This window comes from Podarcis pityusensis (genome assembly GCF_964106645.2).
Source record: "Podarcis pityusensis genome assembly, chromosome: 11".
NCBI classification, from domain to species: domain Eukaryota; kingdom Metazoa; phylum Chordata; class Lepidosauria; order Squamata; family Lacertidae; genus Podarcis; species Podarcis pityusensis.
In genome coordinates this window covers 31,485,729-31,510,278 of record NC_138036.1, presented here as the reverse complement: position 1 = coordinate 31,510,278, position 24,550 = coordinate 31,485,729, and the positions used below count along the sequence as shown (strand labels likewise).

The following is a 24,550-nucleotide window of genomic DNA, read 5'->3' as shown; positions in this document are numbered from 1 at the left end:
AAAAAAGAGAACGGGAAATTACAACAATGCAGAAAGAAAAGGGCAAAAGTTGACCCATGGGAAAGAGACTGTATGAGGAAAGAATTAACAGTGATGTTCCTGCTTGTTAATATAAGACATCTCTACTGTTCAAAAGCAAAAGAAGAAGGGAAACCAAAACACAAAAAAAGATGCCCCTCTTTACACGTAACTGCTGTGCTTTAATAGCTGGAGCATCAAAGGCTGAAACAGTATTTCAGGATGCTCAAATATCACTAGCAAGGGGCATAAAATGTCACATTAGAATTGCATAGTAAGAACAGAGACAGAAATCAATAAATAGAAAGCTATCACACTTTATCTGTGGAATGTGATATGCAGGAAGAGAAAGAAAACCTGCAAGTGAATCCACTGGGAGCTAATTAGGTATATTACAAACAAACAAACAAAAAAGCAGGTAAATTATGTTGTCTTTCCTCTAGCTAAGAAGTGAGGAACCTGTGGGTGCTCAGATGTTGTTGAACTCCAACTTCCATCAGCCCCAATGAGGCCCACACTTCTTGCTGCAGAGCCCCACTGCCAACAGCCTCTGCACCATCACTTCCTCACTTGTTCGTCTTCTCCCTACCAGCACAGTGGACAAGTGCTGGTAGGGAGAAGGAGGAACAGCTGCCATTGGCTGGTGGTTTGCATGCCTGCCAGTGCTCTTCCTAGCAAGTGAGTGCACAATAATACTGGTGAGGAGGGGGAAGAACTGGCCGCAGCTGGTTGCCATGGCAGTAGGGAGGTGGTGGTTGGCTAGGGTTGCCCCCTTTGGTCAGGCAAAATAAAGGACAGATCGGGAGGAAATGGGGGGGGGGGGAGAGCTAAATATTACCTGGTGCAGAAATGACTTCAAAGCAATCCATTACTCTCTCTCTTGCTCTCTGATGCTGAGTCTCTGTCCCTGACCCACCCACCACCATCCCCACAAAACCCAAGACTCCACCATAGCAGGCCATTGCACTGCAAGCCTCCTCTCTTGGTCTCCGCAACTCACCCTCTGCCCACTCAAAAACTCTCTCAAACTCCTCCTCCTGGCCCTATACCACCCTCTGCCCGCATCCTGCAATGACTCTTGCTCTCTTGGCTCCCTTCCTCATGGATCAACCTTCTGCCTGCGCAAACTTCCACTCAGGCTCTCACTCTCCTCCTTCCACCAGACCCACTCTCTGTCCACACAGTTTGGAGAAGGAGAAGGAGCTTGAATATGTGAAAAAAGGCATCCCGTTTGAAGTCCAAACAGGACAGGTGATGCTTTTCTCCCCTCCAAAAAAAAGGATGATCATGTTTTTCAAGGGATGGGTGGCAACCCTACGGTGGGATCACCCTGACAGAAGGGGAGGTGCACAGAGCGTGTCCTGCCCAATGACTCTCCAAAACCTTGAACCACCCTGCTTGTCTGTATCTGACCTATAAGAAGAGTGTATGAGGGAGCAATAAAACTGTGTTCCCACACAATTAGGCTCTGCATGGTTCCAATATGACACAACTAGTGGGTGGGTGGGACTTGGCAGGAGTAGTACAGAAACATTATCTGATGTATCATCACATCAAGCAAGCATGGGGAACCCTCAGGTGAGCAAGGCCTGCAGAACCTTCCAATCCAGTCTGCAGTGAGACGTCTTCTGAGATTCTGTTGCTGCATCTAATCGCCTTATAGCACAGCAGACTTTCAGCCTACCTGCAGTGTCATCCTGAAGCTTGTTTGCAATATGCCCCCACCTCTTGCCATCTCTGTGTGTGTATATGTGCGTGCAGTAGAGGGGTTTGTAGAGCATCACAATATGGTAGACATCAAGACAGAGAGATCTGGCTGAGAAAAGTATTGAGGGCAAGACTAAAAGGTACAAGAGATCAGGTGAAAAGAAAACCATCTAACGGAGGGGGGGGATTGTGTCTCCATCCTTTTTTCCTTTTTTTACCATGAGGAAGCATTCTATGAATGTCAAAAGATAATTCATTGCCTTCTCGTTTTGGTGGGTTCGAAGAAAGGTTGTGATCCTGTAATAAATAAATAGCATCTTTCCAACAACAAATGTTTACAAATGGCCACTAGATGGCTCTTGTGTACCATATAAACAAGAGTCTGTGCCGAAGTGCCTGTGGTGGGTTTCATTGTTATTCCATCGACCTGCATTTGGGTTTATTTGTCAGAATATTGCCTGAGATTGTCCCTCCAAGTAGCCCACCAACAACATGCACATCTGTCACACCATATAAATAACTCAAAACAGTGCATTCCAGTTATTACCACACAAATTCCCCAATAGCCACTTTATGTAACACACTAAGCTGATTTAAAGCAGAACATGTCTTCCCCTCACCCATCTACTTTTATTACAAGGGAAATTGGCTATTACAGGTTCATTATCACTGCCTCAGGTGAGATGCCCCATTTTCTCTCCAGTTACCAAACTGATGGCACTCATAGACAAGTCTATTTTTTCTTGCTACTGGCAGACTCATGCAGAAAACGTATGGAGCATTCGTTGCAGGGAGAGATCTTGATATGCCAGGCTGGTTGCTCTACTTTGTAAATGAAGATACATAAAACACGCTGTACATATAGGATCCCATCTCTGCAATAGTCCAGTGTTCTTCTTGTTTTAGCTTTCACATGGTCAGCCACAGGTTTTTGCAAATCATTTTGTGGTGTGTCCGCCATTTTGTACTAACTCATGTTGAAGCCCCGGATACAGGGTTAGCGTCAAGTATTGAGATCCGGGGACACCTGTCAAGGCACAACTCCAAAGAGAAGAGCTCCCTGACCCTGCTGTTCCTCTTGCTGCTGCTCCGTGTTCACCTACCCTCTCCAGGTGAGGGAGGAGTGATATGAGTGACAAAAAAACAGCATCAGTCCCTTCCAGATACTGCCCAGAACAAAACAGCAAGTGAACACGGCCACAGCAACAGCGATGAAGAAGAGGTGGTGCTACCTAAGGATGGGGGTTGCTGAAAGCATCTTCTTTGTGCCCTCTTCCCACAAAAAAACTCCTGTCAAGACATGTTCTGTTAGCTTTATTTTTCAGCTTGTTGACTTTGGCCCTGGCTATGGTCCTGATCTGTCTCAGGTTCCCTTCACGGGCAATTTGCAGGAGAAAATCAGCAAATGGGAGTTCCCAATGCATATCACAAGCACAAAGCTATAAAGCTCCTTATCCTCCATGGTAGGGTCCTGATGTGGCTCAGGCCTCCCACATTGGCAATACACGTGAAGGAAAAGGTCCACACTCAAAGCAGTGGTGGGGAAGCTCCAGCCTATATAAATAGTTGGGCCTGTCAGGCTTCCCCATTTGGCCTGAACTGCTCAGTTGGTTATCACCAGTGTGATGGTGATAAGGGCAAGGTTGCAGGTTTGATTCCTGTAAGGGACAGCTGCATATTCCTGCATTGCAGGGGATTGGACCATAGCTGTCAACTTTTCCCTTTTCTTGCGAGGAATCCTATTCGGAATAAGGGAATTTCCCTTAAAAAAAGGAAAACATTGATAGCTATGGATTGAACTAGATGATCCTCAGGGTGCCTTCCAAGTTATTTTACTTTATGATCTATGGGCTCTGCCTTGTATCCATAGATATATACGATGTCAGGTATGGGACAAGAAAAAGAAGCTGGGGCCAAAGGGATTTGGCAGGCACCACCGATATGCTGTTCACCAGCATGGGCAAAAATAGTTTACCTGAAATCATGGTGCTATCATGTGATTGGCAGGTAGCTGGCTCCACCCACCTGTCAAACTTAGCTTATAGGGGTAGATAAGGATCCAGAACACCCCTGACTTAAAGGTGCAGATGTGTAGCTGATGTAATGTGAGGATCTTCTGTTCTAGCAGTGTGGGGACAGTTACTTTAAAATCCCACTTGAATGCACCTAAAGTGCCTCTTGGGAGCCCAATGGCATTACAGGTGGGGTGATGGTTACATTGCATAACCCAGGGGAACCCAAGTGCAATATCACAGAAATCCAGATTGTGTTCGACCTCAAAGCAAGATTGACCTAAAACTGGTTAATTTAACAAATTAGTACTGAACTAGTTTCTACATGTTAAGGAAGTCTTTCCATCAGTGGACTCTATTTATACTGTTGCTAAGAGGCCTATTGCTTTTGAAGGGGTGTTTATTCAGTGTTTTCAAAGCCTTCATTATGAAACGCGATTTGCAAAGGTTTGTAAATGAGTGGGGAAGACTAGGGCTTTACTTTTACAGTATCAGAGCTAATCTTCGTTACATTAATTTCTTCCTTCCCGCTGAGATCTTTCTTTTACCTTGTTCTCAATGACACATTTTTTGAAATTAATGCCAACAGTCTGATATCCTTTGATCATTTATCAGAGAAGTCATGTAGTAAAAAACATTTAGCTAAGTATTAGAATGGAACATCAAAAAAGAAAGTGCTGATAACTTAATTGAGATACAACAGAAGTGAGAAATCTGCTCAGTGCTGAGGGCACCCTTGGAAAAGCGTCACAAGATAAGAGATCCACAGCAAATCTGCATAACACTGAGATGTAACTGACACAATTTGCATAACATCTTTAGAAGCAGCACATCATTTGCTGATTAGCAGAAATATCACTTTTCTGTAATGCAAACAGGTACAATAATAGGTACGCACCATTTGGCAGCTGATCAGCAATTAACATGTTCTGTTACATCGAAATTGGAGTCGTATGTATGTTGCAGAAAGAGAGAAGCTCAATGGGGCACTTAAACCTTCCCCAAGCTGATTCCCTCCAACCGTTTTGGACTACAAGTAAGTACTTGACCATTGCTGGGAATGATGGGAATTGTAGTCCAAAACATTTGGAGGGCCTCCAAGTTAAGGATGTCTGCATTAGATCAAGTGCAGCTGTTTCCTTCTGCCCAAAGATTGGCGCCATTTCAGCACCAGAAAATCTCTGTTCATCAACCTCTAAGTAGAGCGGGTCATTTCACTTCATGCAAAACTGTAGTTCAGAGTCTTCCCATGTCATGGCAAAAAAAAAAGAAGAAAAAAAAGAGCAGAGTCTTCACTTTCTAGCTTCTGAAGAAGCTTGATCAAGCATCAATTTTTGCTATGCACCTTTGGCTGGGATGTTTTCCTCTCATTTGGGGTGGAAGTCTTGGCAGTTTTTGAAGTGTCATAAGTTCCCACTTTGTTAGCTGAGTGTTCTGGGCATCTAGATTCCATACACTCAATATGACAGGTCTAAAATGTTCCTGACCATGAGACTGTCACTTCTAAAACCATGCTGTTTACTTACATTATTGGAACCACAATATAAATTGGTGTTATTTTGCATCGGAATTTCTGAGAAATTAGGACACACACTGTTGTAACACTTCCACATTTTTTTCTTTACAACCATGTGAACTAGAAATCTTGTTTTAAATCAAAGTTGAGATGCTCAAAATTCTAACATGAGCCCACATATGCCAAAGTTCCTCAGGAATAGTATGCTGCCTAACTATGGAAAACAAAAAAACAACTGCTAAATATAGATTTTTGAGTACTGTTGACTTCTAAGTTCATATACTTCAATCCCATTGTTTCTCAGGGGTTCTTTTTCATCTACCGTATCAATATCTTTCATCTGTGGGAAGTAAGCAGGAGAAGCTTTGCATTCATAGTGCCTGTCAAGGGATTTCAAGTGTATCAGCATGTGGAGAGCATAGGCCAGAACTAGAAGCAAAATCAGAGACATCACCAGGCCCATCAGGATTGCTGGCGGGAATAAAGAGGCACAGTCTTTGGCATAAGCAAACTGCCCGTCTTCAATGTTGAATCCTTGAATCTGTTGGGAGAATAAAATGGTGTGGATTAAAAATCCTCTCTCTCCTGGCTAAAGGCATCTCAATATTTTCTCCCCATTGCTAAATTGGATCATCTTAAAGGATGGTCCTGGTTGCAGGTGGGCCCACAATACAATTTTTCCCCCTCCCTGGCGTGGGGGGAGTGATGCCCTTTACGCCAGGGTGGCACCACGATCACCCCAGGCCTCTTTTGGCCAATCGCGATTGAGTGCGGTGATCGTGGGGGGTATAAAAGCAGCAGCGTTGATGTGTGCTGAGCACCTGCTTCACGCTGCCGAACACCTGCCCACCCTTCATTTTGTTTTAGGTGCCCCCTGGCCTTACTTTGGACTTTGGTTGGTCACCTGTCTTGGGACGAGTAGGGATTTTTCTATTTGGCAGATTGGTGCCGGCCACTTGGTTTTCACCAACCTCTTGGCAATCGTCACAACTTTGTAAGGTTTGGCGGTTAGGCACTGGTTTATTGATGTGGGCGGGAGGGGAGGTCAGCCATCGCCTGCCCCTCCATGTTCAAGGGTATTCTGTTAAAGGAATCCAGGGCCTGGATCCTGTCCAAAGTCCGCTTGAGGGGCTAGGGCCATGCCAGGCCTCTGGGAACTCAGGAGAGCTGCAGACGGGTTTCCCCGATGTGGCTTCCTCATTGGTGGTTTACCCTTCCCAACTCCCTGCAAGGTGGGCAGGAGTCAGATATAGTCTATTGTCGATGCCTAAGCCAATACCGCTCACGTTTGCTGTAATCAAGAAAGTTGTGGCCTAAATTTTGCCCATTAACCTTAAACCAAAATCTGTGTCTGTGTGAATTTATTTCTTCTGGGGGACTGGCTTGGGGGCCTTGACAAGCAATCAAGATTCTTGAACATCAATCGTTGTAATTCAGTGTAAGCCTGGCTTTTAAACGTACTATTTTATTGCTGTCTGCTACCAAGGCAACCAATAATCAACTGATTTGTTGAGGTAGCCCTGTTTATACAGATAGAGACATAAAGGTTTGCAGAATTTACTTGTGTTGATGCTGTGGGTGATGCAGTTGTTCATACATCTCAGGCTCAGGCTATAACTCTCAGAATGCATCAGCTTTCTTTGAAGGATAAATATTGTGACGTTCTTACTCGGCTCTGATTTTAACCTGAGCTGTGGAAGAATATCTCCCACCTGATGTTTGTTTAGTGCCCTGGGAAAACCTCATTTCCCAAGGTCCCTACCAGGTGTGGCTGACAGGACTCCACAGGTCAATGTTCTGGTTACTGAGAGTGGGAGAAGGCACGGCAGTGGGGAGCTCAGCACAGTGCAAGCACGGCACAGAGAGCATCATGCTGAGTTCCCTGCTGCTTCCCCCTTCCCCTCTCAGCAACCAGAAGTGGCACACAGTGTTGGCAAGGCAGGAGAGCAATGCAATTCCGCCCAGGTTGCCCTACCAGTGGAAAACAGAGCTAGGCCTCAGATGCTTCCTTCTCTACCACTGGAGCAGTCCAGGACGAAAGGAGAGAGACAACAGTTGCACTGAAGATGCCACAACAATAACTACCAAGTAAGAGAATTGGCGAGATCACATGGGGGCTGCAAATTATTAATATGTTTAGAACTTTGGGGGAAATAGGTCTTTCTCCCCACTAGGGATGGGGTGCTCACCCATCTCTAGCTATTTTAAGGGCCTTTAGAACTGCAACTAAGCAGCACTCATTGTTCCATGTACAGCATTTTTGGAGTTCTATCCTTATCTCCCTGTGACTCGTCACCTCTCCTACCCCCTTGTCTACCAGAAAGACCCTCTGAATAGCAGTTGCCAACCTTTTCAAAATAAGCACCACAAGTCAAGTACAGATCTGAGCTGATATAATAGTGTCCTCTACAAAACATACACAGGCCCTGCTGAGCCAGGGAGCATTGCAACACATGACTGTGTGCCACAGACCTTCCTGCTCTTGTCTAGAAGTGGTATGAAATATCTTGAATCATTTATCCAAGTTAATACAGGGGCTCACTAATGTCCCCTTCCCAATCTACATTGCTCATGACTCTTCCACTGATCCCCAAACTATACATGAAAATAGCTGTGGTCGATAGCCCATTGAGCAACAGAACCAGGATGTTAATTTTATCAAACCAGGTTAGGATTGGAGGAGTCAAAACAGCAGAACCTCCCACTACACCTGGATTGAAGTGAGTGTGTATGCTATACATGTTGAGAAAGAGAAAGGCAGGAACCCTAGAAAAACCCATTACAGAGGTGGAGATGATTTTGCTATTTATCTGAGGGGTGACATGTCAGCTCACCTACATTTAGACACTGGGTAATGGGCCTATACATAAGAGCATAAGAAGAGCTTACTGGATCAGGCCAATCTAACCCAGCATCCTGTTCTCACAGTGGCCAAGCCAGATGCCAGTGGAAAGTCTGTGAGCAGGACATGAGCACAACAACCTGAGGTGCGTAGATTGCTCTTCCATCAAACACAGAAGAATCAGGAGCCCAGCAGCCAGTTTCAAAGTAAAAATTCTCTCCAGGAAGAAATTTATTCTTATAGAAGCTGAAAATCAACAATGCTGAAAAATAGGAGTGGGCACCCTAGCCAACATGTAAAAATAAGCGAGGGAAAAAGAGTCTCTTCCCAACAGCATAATCAGTTTAAGATTTGAAATATTCTCATGTAAAAATGTTGAGTTATATATTTAAAATCAAAACCCGATAGGGAACCAGCTGAGGATATGGCTATCCTGATACAGTACAGAAGCTGCCACCTGACCTTTTTTTTCAGAAGGTAAACTCCCCACAGTGTTCTGTGATCAAAAACAGATGATAGATGTCTAGACTCCAGCACCCACCATGTAGATGAGTAAAAGCCTCAGGACACAACTTGAGGCTGTTGAGAATTTCAGCTACACATTTCAACTGCAACTTCAAAGGAAGGAGGCTGGCTCGTTCCACATCCCACAAGAAGGGGTGACACAAAGGGAGATTCCTTGGTGGCTAAATTGTCTCTTTTGGAGTGAGCAGTTAGGCTTGCCCTCTCGCCCTTTCCTCTGATCCTCATAAGGAGATAAGAGTCAGTAGCAGCCCTTATATCCTCTCCTTAGCTGACCTCAGCAACTGACCCAAGAGTGATCTTGTCACTGAACTGTGGAAGGCAGAGCAATCAGGGATCTATCCCCACATAAAACAAGGCAATGAGAAGAAGGCTCAAACTAGACATTTTATTAAATGTGCATTTGTCACCAGAAATGGCAACATGCTATTGCTTCCTCCCAGCCTACATGGAGACAGAGAGAGAGAGAGAAGAGAAAGAATAATGGTGATGCCCCATCATGTATTTTCCCACCTAAACATTGCATTAAAAGGAGTGAAAGATAAATGTGAAGCTGTCATTGTCAGTGACAAATGCGCTGGGTTTAGCTAGCCATGGGATATGATTCTAGACATACTTACTAAGCCCTGTTAAACTTAGTAGGCCTCACTCTACTCAGTTGAAATGCTTAGGATTATTTTGTAAGTCAGGTTAAATATAGGTACTCGGATTTATGTGGTTTCTGGATCACTTCTTATTTCCAGGGAATCACAAGTGGGGAGAGGGCTGTTGAGCTCAGGTCCTGCATTTGGGCTTCCCAAAGGCATCTGCTTGGGCACTGTGATGCTGGACTAAATGGGCCTCTGGCCTGATCCAGCAGGCTCTTCTTATGTTCCCCCATGAAGTTGACTGGCCGATATTTGAGGATGCAGAGCATAGTCCTGCATGAAGATTTCCCAAACATCATAGAAAGTATTATTGCTTTGCACATGAAGCCCAATCAGAGTCATCAACAAATGTCTATTCAACATGGGCAGTAAGACTGTGGCCCTCTAGATGTTGTTGCACTTCAACCATCATCCCCAACCAGCATGGCCAATGATCGGGTCAGGTACAATGGGAACTGTAGTCCAGCAACACCTGAACCCTGTCTTGCAAGCTGTTCCAAAATCACCCCATAGACAAATGAATCAACCCTAAACAATATTATGGTTACAGTGCTAAACACATTTCGTAGAGAGTCCCATTGAACATAACTAAGAAAAAGTTCCTGGATTTTTGTTTTTCTACTCCCTCCTAACCCTTTTTCCCTTTGTGCCATGTCTTTTAGATTCTAAACTTGAAGCCAGGGACTGTCTTATCCTTGGCATTTGTAATCCTTTTGAATGGGGAATAAAAATGCTTTACAATATATATATATTTAACCAACATAATGAGAATTACTTCTGAGTAAATATGCTTACAATTGTACTGCATGTCATATAACAAAGGTGAAACTACATTCTTTCCTGTTCAAATCCTACTTTTTCACTTATGGGACAATGACAATAAAGATTATCGTATCGTAATCTGCTTTCAGTAGATCATTAAGCTTTCTTGCTGCCACCATGCACATCAGGGGCAGGAACTTGAGTCCGTCAAACATTGTTGGACTCCAACTCCCATCAGCCCCAGTCAGCATGGCCAAAGGTCAGGGAATATGGGAGTTGTAGTCCATTAACACCTGGAGGACCACAGGTTGACCAGATGTACTTGCTTTGGTTTTTCCTCATATTACCTGAAAGTCAATAAAAGTGACTTCCCAGAGCTTGGCTGCATCATTTGTGGAGCTGGGCGTCAGGAGCGCATCATACCTCTGCAAGTTGCTAACATGTTCACAGTGATAGGAGTAGCTCGCTGGTGCATGTATTCGTGTCGCATTGAACGTTGCTTGTACGGAATGGTTGTAAATGAGTTGGATTCTATGTAAGGTAAACCAGTTTTGAATGGACAGCTTGTAATAACTGTTGGTCAGCATGAATCTGGGAGAGGAGGAATCAGAGAAATAAGAGAAACAGAGTCTTGGATGCAACAGATATCACTGTTTCCTTCCATTACTTTTTACCAAGGGGAAATACCCAATTGTATTATGGGGTCAGGCAAAAACCACTTTGCATTTCCAGTCAATTGAGGACAGAATTTTGCTTCTCATAAAATTCATAATTGGGGCTATCAACACCAAGCACATTGCCAGTCAAAGTTAAATACTTCTAAGCCCCATTCATTTCAACAAGGAAGAGTTAGACACATGGTTAACACTCCTACAGAAATGAATGGAATTGTATTTTAAGGTAGTGTTTTATGACAGCATTTTCCTGCATTATAGGACTATCTAAAATGCTTTAAAGCCTCCAGTTTGCTTAGTGATAAGCAAACAGTTCAAACAGGCTTTAATATAAGATGTTTCCTGATCCAGGAAAAAAATGAATTCATGTTTGAAGACGTACCTGATGACAAATCCCTTCAAATTGTCAATGTCACCAAAATTAAGTGAAAGCCTATGACAAAAAAGAACAATGTCAGCTTAGATTCATAAATGTGAAAAAGAAGAAAGAAGAAAGGTAGCTAAACTATATTATTCAAGCCAGAGATTGCCAACCTTTTTGGACCAGTGGGCACATTTTGAGTTTTGAGAAAGTGCTGTAGGCCCTAGTGCTGGATTTGGGCGCCTGGAATAACACAACATGACTGACATGGGGACATGACATAACACAAAATTAGAGAGAGTACTGGCTGGTCCTGATTGTGGAGGTCACACAATACTGATCCCTCACAAGCACGCACAGTGATGATGATGCTTTTTAGTCACAACAGGGAACATTCCCTAGTACCAGGAGAAACATACAAGGGGTGACACTGCAGTCGCTGCCTCACATACTGCACACACTCCCAGCACACATACAGAGACACAGGCAACTCTATCACACTCAACACTCACATGCCTCATATGTACATAGCTCTCCCCCCCCCCAAGTGCATCTCTCCCTCTCCCTCTCCCTCTCCCTCTCCCATACACACAGACTATATAGTCATACCACTCTCACACAAACACTTTTCTCACAGACAGCAGCATAACACGCCCCTTCCTTCCCTCCCTCTCCTCTCACACACAGGCCACACATGCCTCTCCCTCTCTGTCCCCAATGCATCTCTCTGCCTTTCACCTGCACATTTAGAATATGCTGGGGGGGATTTTCCCTCGTTTTTGGGGGAGTGAGGGGTGACACTGCAAAGGTGAAGCAGGCTAATAATGAGAAGAATTGCGTCTGTATGTTTTGCCTCATTTATCAGGTTCTACAAATGCAAGAAACTTCCTTTTTTTAAAAAAGCATGAAAGCTGAAAATTTGAGGATTATGGTGCCTGGAGACAGCAAAGAACCCCTTTGCCGGTGCCATGGCACCCACAGGGACAAGGCTGGAAACACTTCCCTCAAGCTAACTTGCTGGGGTTTTTCCCATCTCATAACATACGGTCCTGGGGGGTTGCGCAGGACAGTAAAATATAAAAACTGAGGCAATTCCATAAAACCACAGGCTCAAAGTGATCATAAATAAATTGAACCTGTTTAAAACTTCCAACCATCCACATAAGCACCATTTAAACAGCCATTAACAAAACCAGCAAACCATACAGGCTATAAATTAACAATCTGATATCAATGTCTGTTGCAAGTCTGTTCCTCTCTCTCTCTTGTGGCAACCTTCCATACTTCTGCAAAGGAGACACTTGGAGGACGGCCAAGGAACCAGGTGTGTTCAAACTGTGAGAGATTCTGGTCAATGACCATCAGCTGAAGAACCTCATCCCGGAAGACAACTGTGACTAGCCTAAATTTATTGAGATCTTCCAAATCCAATGAAGGATTTGGAAGGATTGCACCACCACCTGACTGAGGGAGCTGGGAATCATGCTCTTTCTTAGGCCACAATACACATACATTTAAAGCACAACGATACCACTTTCAACAGTCGTGGCCTTCTCCCTCAAGTAATTATGGGAGTGGTAGTTTGTTAAGGCTGCTGAGAATTGTTGGGGGATCCCTATTCCCCTCACAGAGCTACAATTCCCAGTGTGCTTTGAAAATTGATCCCTCTTCCCAGGGAACTCTGGAAACTAGTATAATTAGCCTCTTCTTGCTTCAGTTTCCCTGTTTCCCCAAACCAACATTTCTTCACCTACCCTTCCCTCAGGTTCCAGTTTTTCAGTCCACTGCCTAGCTGTGCATCCTTCCTTCAGATATCTTGGCTCATGGCTCTCTGTCCTTCCTCTCACCTACATCTTGGAACCTTTCCCCAGTCCACCCAGCATGCACAACAAACCTATTTCTTACTGTCTCTTGGCCCTGTGTGAAGTGTTCATCTCAGATAAACTGGCAGGTTTACCTTTTTCACAGAAGCTGGACTGCAAATACTCTATTAACTTTATAGCCTGAGCAATAGGGATGTTGGTGAACATTTCAAGCCATCGAAACAGCTCAGCCACGTAGCATCACAGGCGGCACCGACGCAAAGACAATACTATGTGGGTGTTTCTAAATTTGCTTCAATTGTACACCAGGCACAAGCAACTCATGAGCACAGTAGGTCATAATCTTACATTGCATTTTCTTCACTGCAGTTTGAATCTGCAACATCCACGGTGGCATGGACACCAAATGTCTTGTCTGTTAGGTCCAGCTGTGTGTGATTCTGAAACCTAATCATGATCCTTCTGGCCCAAAAAAGAATACAATGGCTTCCATTGACTGTGATGTTGAGAGGGCTGTAGTGAGTGTGGATGACAGACTCTCTCTCTGAATTCTCTTTGCTGCTTCCATTGTAATTCACAATCTGCATATAATCAAGGAAGAGTTCAGAGTTAGCAGGTTTGCCTTTGCTATGAAATAATTAATACTAATAGCAACATGCAAATTATCTTTGAATCTTTAAGCCAAATGCAGTCCCTGTTATTTCAGCATAAAGCATTTCACCATAAAGGGTTTGTGGTGTATGCTGAAAAGCAGTAATTTACTTTCCCTACTCCCAATGCCAAGGCTCAGTGTAAAGCAGAGACTTGTAGGTGGGTAGGTTTGAAACACAAAAGCTCAAATCCTGGCTGAGGCATAAAAGCTCACCAGACCATTTTTAAAACTGGCTTCCAGGATTCTGCATGGATAAAATGGGATATATGTTGTTAGTACCGTGCAACAGAAATGCTAAAATAATAATCCTCAGGTGAACTTCATGAGCATTGACGAAGCATACCTGACACACATTAACAATTCAGGGACAGCCAATGTGGAGCTACAAAGATGGGACTACTACTCCCATCATTCCTGGCCGCTGGTCATACTGGCTGCAGCTGATGGAAGTTGTAGTTCATAACATCTGGAAGGCACCAGATTAACTATTCCCTGCTTTTCCAGGTGACATTCCAACTGCAGATCATCTAATGTGGACAATTTATCTGTGATATGAAGGACATGAGTTTTTCCCCACACACCATTATGCAGGAATATCTCTTAGCTCATTAAAAATACTTCTGTGAAACTCATTGTGTCATGGTAAAAGTCAGGATAGGAGTTCAACAAATGTAGAAAATAGAAATGTAGAAAGAAAGAAAGCAATTTTAATTACATTTTTGTGGAAGTGTGGTGGTGAAAATAAAATCTGCTTATCTTACTTGTCTAACTATTTGCTTGTCCACTTAGGGAATAGATTCTCAAACTGAAGCCTAAAAGCTATCAGTGGTTTTGTGGGAACTTGGAACACAAGATATCAAATCTTAGGTCAGCAGTGAGTAACACAGAAAACATGGCATTAATGACTTGGTGGGCAGAAAACTGACATAAGGGAAAGAATCACGGTAGATTCTTTTTCAGGAGCAGCCGAACACAGGTATAAACAACTTGGGCACAGGTGCAAGATAACATGTGAACACCCCCTAATTGTTCAAGTACATAGCTCAGATATTTGCAGACTTTTAAGTTTTGAAGAAATGCAAAGCTCTACTAATAGGCATATGTCATTAAAAGCTTTTGAACCCCTGGTTCTGAGAATTAGTATATTTTTTGTAGGGTCTCTGAAACAGGTACCTTGCATTTTTAGGTAGTAAGCAATGTGTTATCCAAGCAAAGTTCACACCAAGATTAAAAACTCAGAGGCTGCACCGAAATTATGCATTCTGCCCCAATATTTTCAACTAAGATCTTAATGTCTCTTGATTATACAGCATTGCCTTTGCAGTCAATGGAAACTGTGCCAAAGTAAAAGTTGGTCTAATCAAACGGAACTTGAAAGGTGCCAAGCACCTTTCAAAATACATCCGGAACCTTTATTTTTTATTTTGATTATTTGCTTCACGGATGAAAAAGATAACAGCTTTCCAATACACAAACTACATATTCCACTGCAAAAAAAATTCAGACCAGCGTAACAGCTACCCTATAGAATTCAGAAGAAAAGTATGGTTATGTGCATCATGGAAGAACTTACAATCCAGTTTCCTGGTACCTCCATACCTGTGCAAATGCTATTTGTTGTAAATTAAGTTTTGGCTTCACACTGCCATCATATCGTCGGCCTGAAGAAGAAGAAATAAAAATATTTGTTGTATATAGGCTTGAACGCCTTTCAACAACATACATTACTTAATGCAAAAAAAGAACACCACGTCCTATTCTACAATCTTCTCATTAAAATATAATTCTAACACTACAGAGTTGTATTCATCTAAGTTTTATTCAGACCCATTGAAAATAATGAACATGACGGACATATCTACCCCAAGTAAAAGTCAGCTGAATACCACCCATCATTTTTTAATTCTGTCTTCCCTTTTCATAATATGCTACAAACTGATTTTTGTGTAGAATAGGAAGTACATTTATGTACCTCTTCTTTCTTGAGAAAGAACAGCTAACCAAAACTGGGCCTTTTAATGATTCTGGGACTTTCTCCAAGGTGCAGCCAAGCAAGCCAGTTACACTGTGAGCAGGTGCTCATAAACATCTTGAGATGCTCTCCCTCCTGTTCCCTCTTTCCTATCATTCTCAGGCTATAGCACTGCACATCTTTTGCTTAGCCTCTACTTTTAGACACACCCAGTCCCACCCACAGGAAGAGGAAAGGGTATATTTACACTGCAGTAAGAACGCAGTGTTTCAGTGTAGTCAGTACTAAACGGGAGGCTTTATTAATCTTCCTTGTTTGTTTGTTTGTTTGTTTGTCCTGTTTCTAAACTGTCCATCAATTAAAGTTCTCTGGGTGATTTCCAAAAGTCAACAAATACAGTAAAATCATATATATATATATATATATATATATATATACACACACACACACACACACACACACACATATATATATACTGTAAGCACAAAAAAACCCAGCAAAGGCAAAGCAATTTGTGCTTTGATATACATCAAAAAAAGAAACTTTGGCAGGGGGCGGTTTTTGGATATATTTTTTTCTAAGTTTGGGTTTTGGAACATAATTTAGGTGTCAGAGCAGACCATAGCCAGGGCACCACCACTGAGAAGGCCCGTTTTATGCAAAGGAAGACTCTTGTCAGAGAACTAAGGCCACACAATGTCCTAAATCCTTGGTCAGGTTCTCATATGGACAAAAAGCTTCAATCCTTTTTTTAAATCATAAATTGTATACAGTGACCAAGAATATTGGTGCCACTTCATTCAAAAGGAAGCTGAAAACCTTACCATTTCTTTGTAGCAAGTCTTGGTCAGAGAATGCAAAGAAACTGCAACAAAGCAGACACACAAAACAGTAAATCAGCACTATTCTCTCAACTTCTGGACCGTACTTATGCTGGGGGAGATCAGTGTTTAGCTAAAGCAGAACTGCAAGATAACCTGAAAAACAATGCATTTATTAAATGCAAATGAAATCTCAAAGGCCATGGAAAACACAGCCTTAACTAGCCACCATGTTGTCTATTCTGTGGCTATAGCTAATAGGTCCATTTTCTTGCACCTTGGGATGCCTTCTTGCAGACACTGACTATTGTCCACTTTCTCCTTGCAGTGTTTGGACCCCCCCCCCCCATTCTAGGCTCATTTTGCAACTGGGAATCTCATTAGCGTGAGCTGTTTCTGAGCGTAAGATTTCAGATAAAAACTACAGAGTGGAAAACTGCCTCCCCACTTCCAGCTACTCTCTGAAGACTAGAGAAGAGGCCCTCTTAAGAATATTAGGTGGGTAGGCAGGGGAAGGATTAGACCATGTGAAAAATGAACACAGTGTTTTAGCTGCAGTTCATTCATTTTCAGCTTTGTATTCTTGTTATTAAAAAAGTGCACCTAGACTTTCCATTGTTGCTCCTAGCTTTCATATCTGTTTCTAACACTGTCTCCTTGGTACATCCTGACTATTGGAATATCCATCATTTGCTTTTGGAACAATGGGCCAGTTATGTACTGAGTTGAATAGGATCTAAAAGGCAGAAACCTGATTGGTCCTAGAACAATAGGATTCAGAATGGAGCAGTCTGATTGGTCCTAGAACAATAGGGTCCAGAATGCAGCAGTCTGATTGGTCCACAGGAGCCACCCAATCCAGCTCCAGGTGGAAGTGAATCTGCAACCTGATTGCCCTACAGGTGAAGCCCATTGTGTAAATAATGTATATAAAGCAGACATTCTGGTGGAACTTCGATTCCTCCTCACCACTATGAGCTGAACAAAGAGCATGAAATCCACTCTCAACTCCGAGTATATTTCAGGGCCTAAGAACTTCTGGAAAGGCATCCCAGTGACAGGGGCGTAGCTAGCAGGAGTAGCAGGGGTGGGGCAGGCCGCCCACGGGGGCAGGGCAAGCTGCCCACGGAGTCTGCCTAGTGGACATAAGCCCCATGCTGCCATTTTGGGCCGCACCCCCCTTCCTACGCCCCTGCCCAGCGATCCTGAAAAGGATGTGGCAGAGCAAAGCCTCTTCACCCTGGCACATCCTTTTGAGGATTGCCGTGGAATGGGGGGTTCCAGTCCTTCCCTGAAAATATGGGGGGGGGCTTGCCCCCCCCAAATGTCACCTCCTAGGTGCTTACGTCCTGTTTGAGGCATCTGGTTGACTAGTGTGAGAAAAGGATGTTGGACTAAATGGGCATTTGGACATGTGCAGCTGGCTCTTCTTATGTCCTTTTGATTTAATATTAATGTCATAAAAATAGAAGATTACAAAAGCCTGAGGGGTCTGACAATATTCTGTAGTCCTGCTGATTTTTTAAAAAATTCACCAATACGCTTCTTGGTAGTTAGTGAGTGCCCATGTTTTAGACAGATAACACATACAAGAGAGATAAAGAAAGCTGCAAAATGTGCCAGGGGCAAAATTAATATGATTAATTGCATCTGCCTAGAAATGTGAGATAAGAGGGCATAGCCAGGCCATATGGTTTAGAGGAGCACCTGGAGAATTGCACTTCCAGCACAGCTGCTGTGAAGGCCCTTCGTGTGATGTTTGGAACGAAACGAAGGTTTATGTCACATTTGAAAAGTTCGTCTCCGAAGGAGCCTAATTGGTGTGAAACATCAATTCACAGCAAGAAGGTGGATATGCTTGTTTAGACGCCCAGCGAGGCGTATGGCGTGTCCCTGAGCAGTTGCTATGAGATGCTGGTTTAGAATCTGACACTTATGGGAGGTTGCCTTCTGCCTCCCAGAAAACCACCAGAAAATGAAACCGTGTTTCACGCCAAAGTAACAAGATTCTACTCTCAGCAGGAAAACATCCACAAAGTGCTAAATGTGCACTCCCCAATGAAATATGCATAACTCTGCTAGAAACCTGGTGGCAAGAGTAATCTGCGAGCCTCTGCAGAATGCCACAGACTGACAGATACAAACAGCGAGCTTCCCACTCCTTGAGGGAAGCAGGTGGTGTTTGTCACAAAGAAGCCTGGATGGTTATTTGCTTCCTTGCAATTTGCAGACTGTCCTCGTCACCGTTGTGTCTAGGAAACCGTGACACACTCCTTGCATGCTGGCATGTTCCATGGGCTCGTGTGAAGGTCTTGCAATGTGTTAACATGGCCTAGGATTCATTCTGTGGGTTCTGTAGATTCCCCATAACAACATATCTAAGGGATACAATACATGTTATGTGACATTTAAAGTAACTTTTCCAGGCACATTTTTTTTCTATTTTAGCGAATTAAGCACACACTGGAGGCTATAATTAAGAACGAAGGAAGAACAGGTGGAGAAGAGGCGCTTAATGTTATCCTGACCACTCTTTTTCTTGTCAAAATCATCTTCTCAAACTGCTTTTCCATTGCAGTGTAAAACATATAAGTCTATCTATATCTTTCCCTATAGGGAGAAAAGCAACTGGGGTTGAGTAATTTTAAGATGAAACAGAGATGGCAACCACCTGCCCTTCCAGCCACTCCTGACTGCCATCTCCCTTGGCTGCTTTTCATTTTCTCATTTTATTTTTAAAAGCCATTTGTTGGGGGGGGGGGGATAAAGTTACATGTAACTCCATAAAAAAATTCCTTCCAGTAGCACCTTAGAGACCAACTAAGTTTGTCATTGGTATGAGCTTTCATGTGCATGCACACTTCTTCACTTCTCATACCAATGACAAACTTAGTTGGTATCTAAGGTGCTACTGGATTTTTTTTATTTTGTTTCGACTACAGCAGACCAACACGGCTACCTACCTGTAAATGTAACTCCATGTAGCACATAAAAGCACATTTTCCTCCCACAAAGAATTCTGGGCACTGTAGTTTGTTAAGGGTTGCTGGGAACTGGAACTCTGTGAGGGGTCAACTACAGTGCCCAGAATTCTTTCAGGGAAGGCATGTGCTTCAAATGTGCATGCACAGCCCAAGTTTGGCTCTGAAACAAAGTTCCATAACATTGAGCACAGCAATTTGCCCTCCTTGTCATGATGAGAGGGGAGCCAGACCCTGGCAAGCAAGATGGCCTTAGCGTTGGAGCTACAGGCAATGTAACACTGACATTTCTCAAATTCCCCATTCAGGTCAAAGCTGGAGATATGAGATGGGTAGGTCCTTTTTGCAGCAAAGGGACACAAATAAAATATACACATACATAGCCTATATATCATTTATATCCTTTCAGAGATTGCCATTGCTTGTGGCATCTGTGTCTATATTGTGAGTGCTCTATATTGTCTCTGGTCAAATTGCTTTCTGACATTTTCATTGTATTTCAAACTGACCCCTGAAAAGACAAATCAGGATCCCATCTACTTAATTTCATCTCTCCACTGACATGTATGAAGCTAGAAGAAGCAGTTGCTACTGGCTCCCCACTCCGTGAGGCTATTCCCCTTCTTCATGACCTTTGTACAGTTATAACATTACTGACATTTGATCAGAGTTGATGCCACAGTAGGGAAAGTCAATTCAGTTGTTTTGCAGAACTAGTAATCTGTACACAGCCCATGATCCATGTGTTATATAATTTGGGCCTTCAAGCAAAATGCAATCTGGATGTAAACAGAGCAATACTAGGCCCATTATATCATTTAATACCTGTGCGCTGGTTATCTCATCTATTCCAGATCTGTCACTAGCAGAACTGAAATTGGCTTAGCTCTAATGAACGGCACTGGAACAGCTAATCACTAAGTAATGCCCAATTACGTAAGATTATATGTATAAAAGAGTATAAGTGCCTACTTATCAGATGGCATTATCCATCAACAAGATAACAAAATCTGGTTTGCTTATTGGAAAAAAGGTCATGCAAGAGGATAGAGTTTGTTAGCAACGAACTTGTTAATTAATATGACTGAATCACAGATGATCCAGGAATATGATGTTGCAAAAAAAAAAGGGCATGATAAGGACTTGTATGTTGTATAATATAACAATAGGTTATTTTGTTTGATTTTGAACTATGTGTTTTAAAAAGCTTACTGGGCTCAGTACAATTGTGTTTAAGTGAGTATCACAATTAAGATGGTAGAATATAAGCTTGGTGTGCAAATCGTGCCAGGTTCAGTTCCCAGGCACTTCCAGGTATGTCCAGTTAAAAAGGATCAAATAACAGGTGATGTGAAAGATCTGAGACCCCGGAGAGCCACTGGCAGTCAGAGTAGACAGTAATGGGTTATATGGGCAAAAAGGAAGGAACCTGTTTTCTACCAAGTCCCATGTTCCCACAGGGATGTGCATCCCAATGCTCATGCACATCCAATCAGTAGCAAGCAGAAGGCTGTGTAGTTGTGGTAATCTATCTGGACATTGAACTAGATTACCCTCACGGTTGCTTCCAACTCTACAATTCTCCGTTTCTATGATAATGTCCACCAGTAATGACTTTCCACCTTAGCACTGCCTCATCACCGATGGATTTAAGAGCAGCATCTTCAGCCACTGTTAATGCCAAAACAAGAAGCTGAGCATAAAGTCTCTCAAAGAATTCCTTCCTACATGGGGACACCACAATAGCTGATATTTTCATTTTATTTATTACCACTGCTCCTGGTGATTCTGCTTGTCTATTTGGACTCATGGAGGCCAGATGAGGCGCCTGGAATTCAGGCAAGCCGATTCTCCACACTCACAACATGCAAACACTTTCATCTGAAGCAACCTTAGTAGTGCAGACAATGAGATATAGAAGAATATGTGTTTTATACGCATGCCGTTGTATACTCTTATAATGGCAATAATTTCAGCTTCCCTTAAGGACCTCCTGCTTTTATTTCCAGGTGTAAGTTTCCCCAGTGACTTTGGCACTAAATCAAGACTCACACCCTTTGGCAAACCACAGGCATTGGTCGTAGTTATCCCAGAGTGACTCCAGACTCAAAGAGAACCCTGCTTTCCAAACAGTGCAGATCACATTCAAGACATACAGTATATAGATATATTTTCCACAAATATTTTTCTTGAAAGTTGATAGGCACAACACAGTAGATACAATATATTCAGGACAGTATCACTGACACGCATCACTTTATGAAGTTCTGATTTGATAACTCTAAACCACTTTCAATGTTTTGTTTTGTTTACAATCAAGAGGTATATAAATGGTATGAAACAAAATAAATAATTTCAACAGACACTTAATTGAAAAAGGCCCTTTACTCTTACAAGGAACTTTGTTTTGCTTATGAGCTCAGCTCCTGCAAGGTTTAACTTGCTTTCCTAACTCCTTTATCTTTGCTTTTTGCAGAAATTTAACATACATTGAAAGATAATGCAAACTTTAAAATAGTATCAAGTAAAATTACTAGTTAAGTACCTCCTAATTACTAGTTAATGGTTGAGGAATGAACATGTCAGCTTTAAAAATCACCACCACCTCAAAATTATGTTTCATGCATGTTAAACCAAGCACATGACCATGCTTTCATCAACATAAAATCAGACATCTGGAGCCAACTTGTGAGCTGACCCTGTAAAGTTGTTGTTTTTTAAATTCAGTTCTTTGAAAGTTACATCACCTTATTCCGTGACATGCAACACTTCTTAATTGGGAATCTACCATCATCAGAGCAAACAACTTAAATGTTACAGCACATTTTAATTCATCAGTTAACCAAGCCACAGATCTCTTAATACAAGCTTAAGCAAATCACCACATGCCCCTGTTACCCTAAATGCACAGATTTCATCAGTAGTTGTGTGATCCTCATCAGTGTTTTCTGACCTGTATGTGTTAAATGTATTAGTGGCTGCAAGACAAAATACTTAGAATTCAGTTTAGCTATTTCCCCTTTATGATTACTTCTCTTTGTTGCTTCCCTCAAGTCAACTCCCAACACCTGCTGAAATGTCTGAGATCCATTTATACTGCACAAATGAAACAGTGTGTTACAGGTTCACAGAGATGAAAACAGGAGGGCTTAGATTAGGTTGCGTCTTCTTTTTTGTATGAAGCTCAAACTGCATCTATATTCATACAATAAGCTTCCTTTTGTGTGTTTTTCATTTAAAAAATGCCATCGACAATGTGTTCTGCAAACATGTTTTACACCTACGCTGTTTTATTTATATCTCTGCTATTAACACTTCAGAAGCAAGGTGAAGTCACAAAAGCAAAGAGAAATGCAAAAGAGACTCATCTCTCATCTTCAAGCTTCAGCTATAAAATCACATGAAAGAGGATCCCGTTAATGTGCAATTGATAATACAGTTTCTCAAGAGGAGTCCCATTGAAGTTCATAAGCCTGCTTTTACGGAACTAGCTTACAGAATCTTTAAAGGCTGAAACAGTTTGCTTTTGCATTAATTGCGCGTTTAAAAATATATGTTTTTTTAAAAAAACCAACCACCTTGTAAATGTACAATACAAGGTATGTTTGCAGTCTCCCATGCATAAACAACATTAAATCAGCTACACCCGTGCTATTTACAAATATTCACAAAATCACTTACCTCCTCTCCATCCTTCCAAATATTTGGTCCACAGGGGCTGAGAATCCTACACAGAAAAAGAGAAGTAAAAGCCTAAAGGTGGTGTTGCTTTCCATTGAGAAATGAATCGGTCCCTCCAGACCGAGCACATCTGTTCATGTGTAGCAACGAGAGCTGAGCCAGTAGTCTCAGGAACCATGTGATGGATAGCACAGCCAACCAATGGGAAGCAGCATCTGAGGCCACATGGGCTACTCTATACTCTCTATACATAATAAGAGGCTGTCCTGAGCTGTCTTTCTCTATTGAATAGAGCCAGCTTTCTTTTATGACTTACAATTCATGCCAGCGAGGGGGGAGACGCAACTGAACACTTGAGGAAAAAGAGCTGATCATTAAGAAGCGTCTTTTGACAAGTGCGCTTCCGTACTAAAGCTCCCTAAATGAAGAGAAGACTGCAGTTAGGGATGGGGGGACAGGTATCCTTTGAAATTCACAGTTCTCTGAATTTTTGAGATGCAGTTTTCAAAGCAAATACTGCGCACAAAAATGCACATATTCGTGGGGGGGGGGGAAATATACAAAAAATGCATTCTACTAGAGGAAATTGCTTGCAAAAACGTGCTCGTTTAAATTGCATAGAAAAATGTGTGTGGTAGGAGAAATGTACACTAAAATGCTGACAAAGTTTTGCGAGAACCTTTTTTAAAAAAATTGATTAAAAAAATCACAGTGATGTGGAAATATGAAGGACTGGACTTTAAATTGTGGAAATGTGGAGGGGGAGGGTTAATGGCAGAGCAGAATTTGAACCCAAGTCCCTCTCATTCTTGCCCAGCACCACCACTCTGGATCTCTATCACTAATGGTTGGAAAGGGAGGGTGGGCTAAACCGCTTATCTGGCTTCCCAAGACCAGATTCACTGTTGGTTAACAAGAAGGGAAAGGGGCAAGGAGGAGGAGCAGGTTGGTCTGGTTCAGGGGCAGTGGTGGAACCAATTTCCCTGCCACCTCACCCTTTCCCTGCCAGTAACTAGCAGTAACCCCAGCATTAGGAAATCAGGTAAGCAGCACAGCCCCCCACTGCCTGCTGGTGCAAAATGTAGCTTTGTGTGGAGTAATGCATGAAAGCTTGAAGCATCTGGGCAGCACATATTGAAACAGGGACCTCCAGCAAGGAGACGTGGAATGATCAAGGACTCTCAAGGGTTATAGGCTCCAGTGTCCTTCATTGCTGTAAACTGCCTGCTCTCCATTCATTTGCCCTTTCTCATTATTTCAGTCCTTGCTCATAAAATCCTAAATCCAAAGAACAGAAGCCGAATAAATTGGGCAAAATAAATCCATCTACATTTGCATTACATATGATGTGAATATATCTCTTTACCCTTGCCCTCGACACCTGAGGTATATAAAGGTGTTAGGAGCCATCCCATTATTCTGATTAACTGTTTTAATTGATCGTAATACTGTCTTTTTATGTTTCTCCACCCTGTGAACTTATGGTAAAGGGTGGAAGAGGAGCAGAGGTGGATTATTACAGGGAGCGTGACCGCTTCTGTCACACTGGGAACCAAGCC

At 42.6% G+C, this 24,550-nt stretch overlaps 1 protein-coding gene across 2 annotated transcripts; it reads right to left on the bottom strand.

Annotated features, from left to right (window-relative positions):
* Positions 1 to 4,331: 4,331 nt before the first annotated feature.
* LOC308458953 (V-type proton ATPase subunit S1-like protein) lies at positions 4,332 to 23,166 on the bottom strand. 2 transcript variants are annotated; one of them, XM_080973836.1, is made up of 7 exons: positions 22,992 to 23,166; positions 16,333 to 16,373; positions 15,136 to 15,197; positions 13,233 to 13,465; positions 11,083 to 11,133; positions 10,374 to 10,617; positions 4,332 to 5,794 (listed from the first exon to the last, which is right to left on the bottom strand). In XM_080973836.1, exons 1-7 carry the CDS (start codon positions 23,084 to 23,086, stop codon positions 5,492 to 5,494), a joined length of 1,029 nt encoding a protein of 342 aa, XP_080829962.1. In that variant the 5' UTR covers positions 23,087 to 23,166; the 3' UTR covers positions 4,332 to 5,491. The 2 variants fall into 2 exon arrangements, with proteins under 2 accessions (XP_080829962.1, XP_080829963.1); XM_080973837.1 differs by having other exon boundaries at positions 15,110 to 15,197; positions 22,992 to 23,020.
* Positions 23,167 to 24,550: the final 1,384 nt, after the last annotated feature.

Coding starts and splice junctions, on each gene's coding strand:
- LOC308458953 (XM_080973836.1), bottom strand. CDS start 23,086: ATGGAAAGCAACACCACCTTTAGGCTTTTACTTCTCTTTTTCTGTGTA. Junction 10,618..11,082: donor TTGAAGGGATTTGTCATCAG/GTACGTCTTCAA, acceptor CTCCTCTCCCAG/ATTCATGCTGACCAACAGTT. Junction 5,795..10,373: donor TCACTTTTATTGACTTTCAG/GTAATATGAGGA, acceptor TTCTCCCAACAG/ATTCAAGGATTCAACATTGA.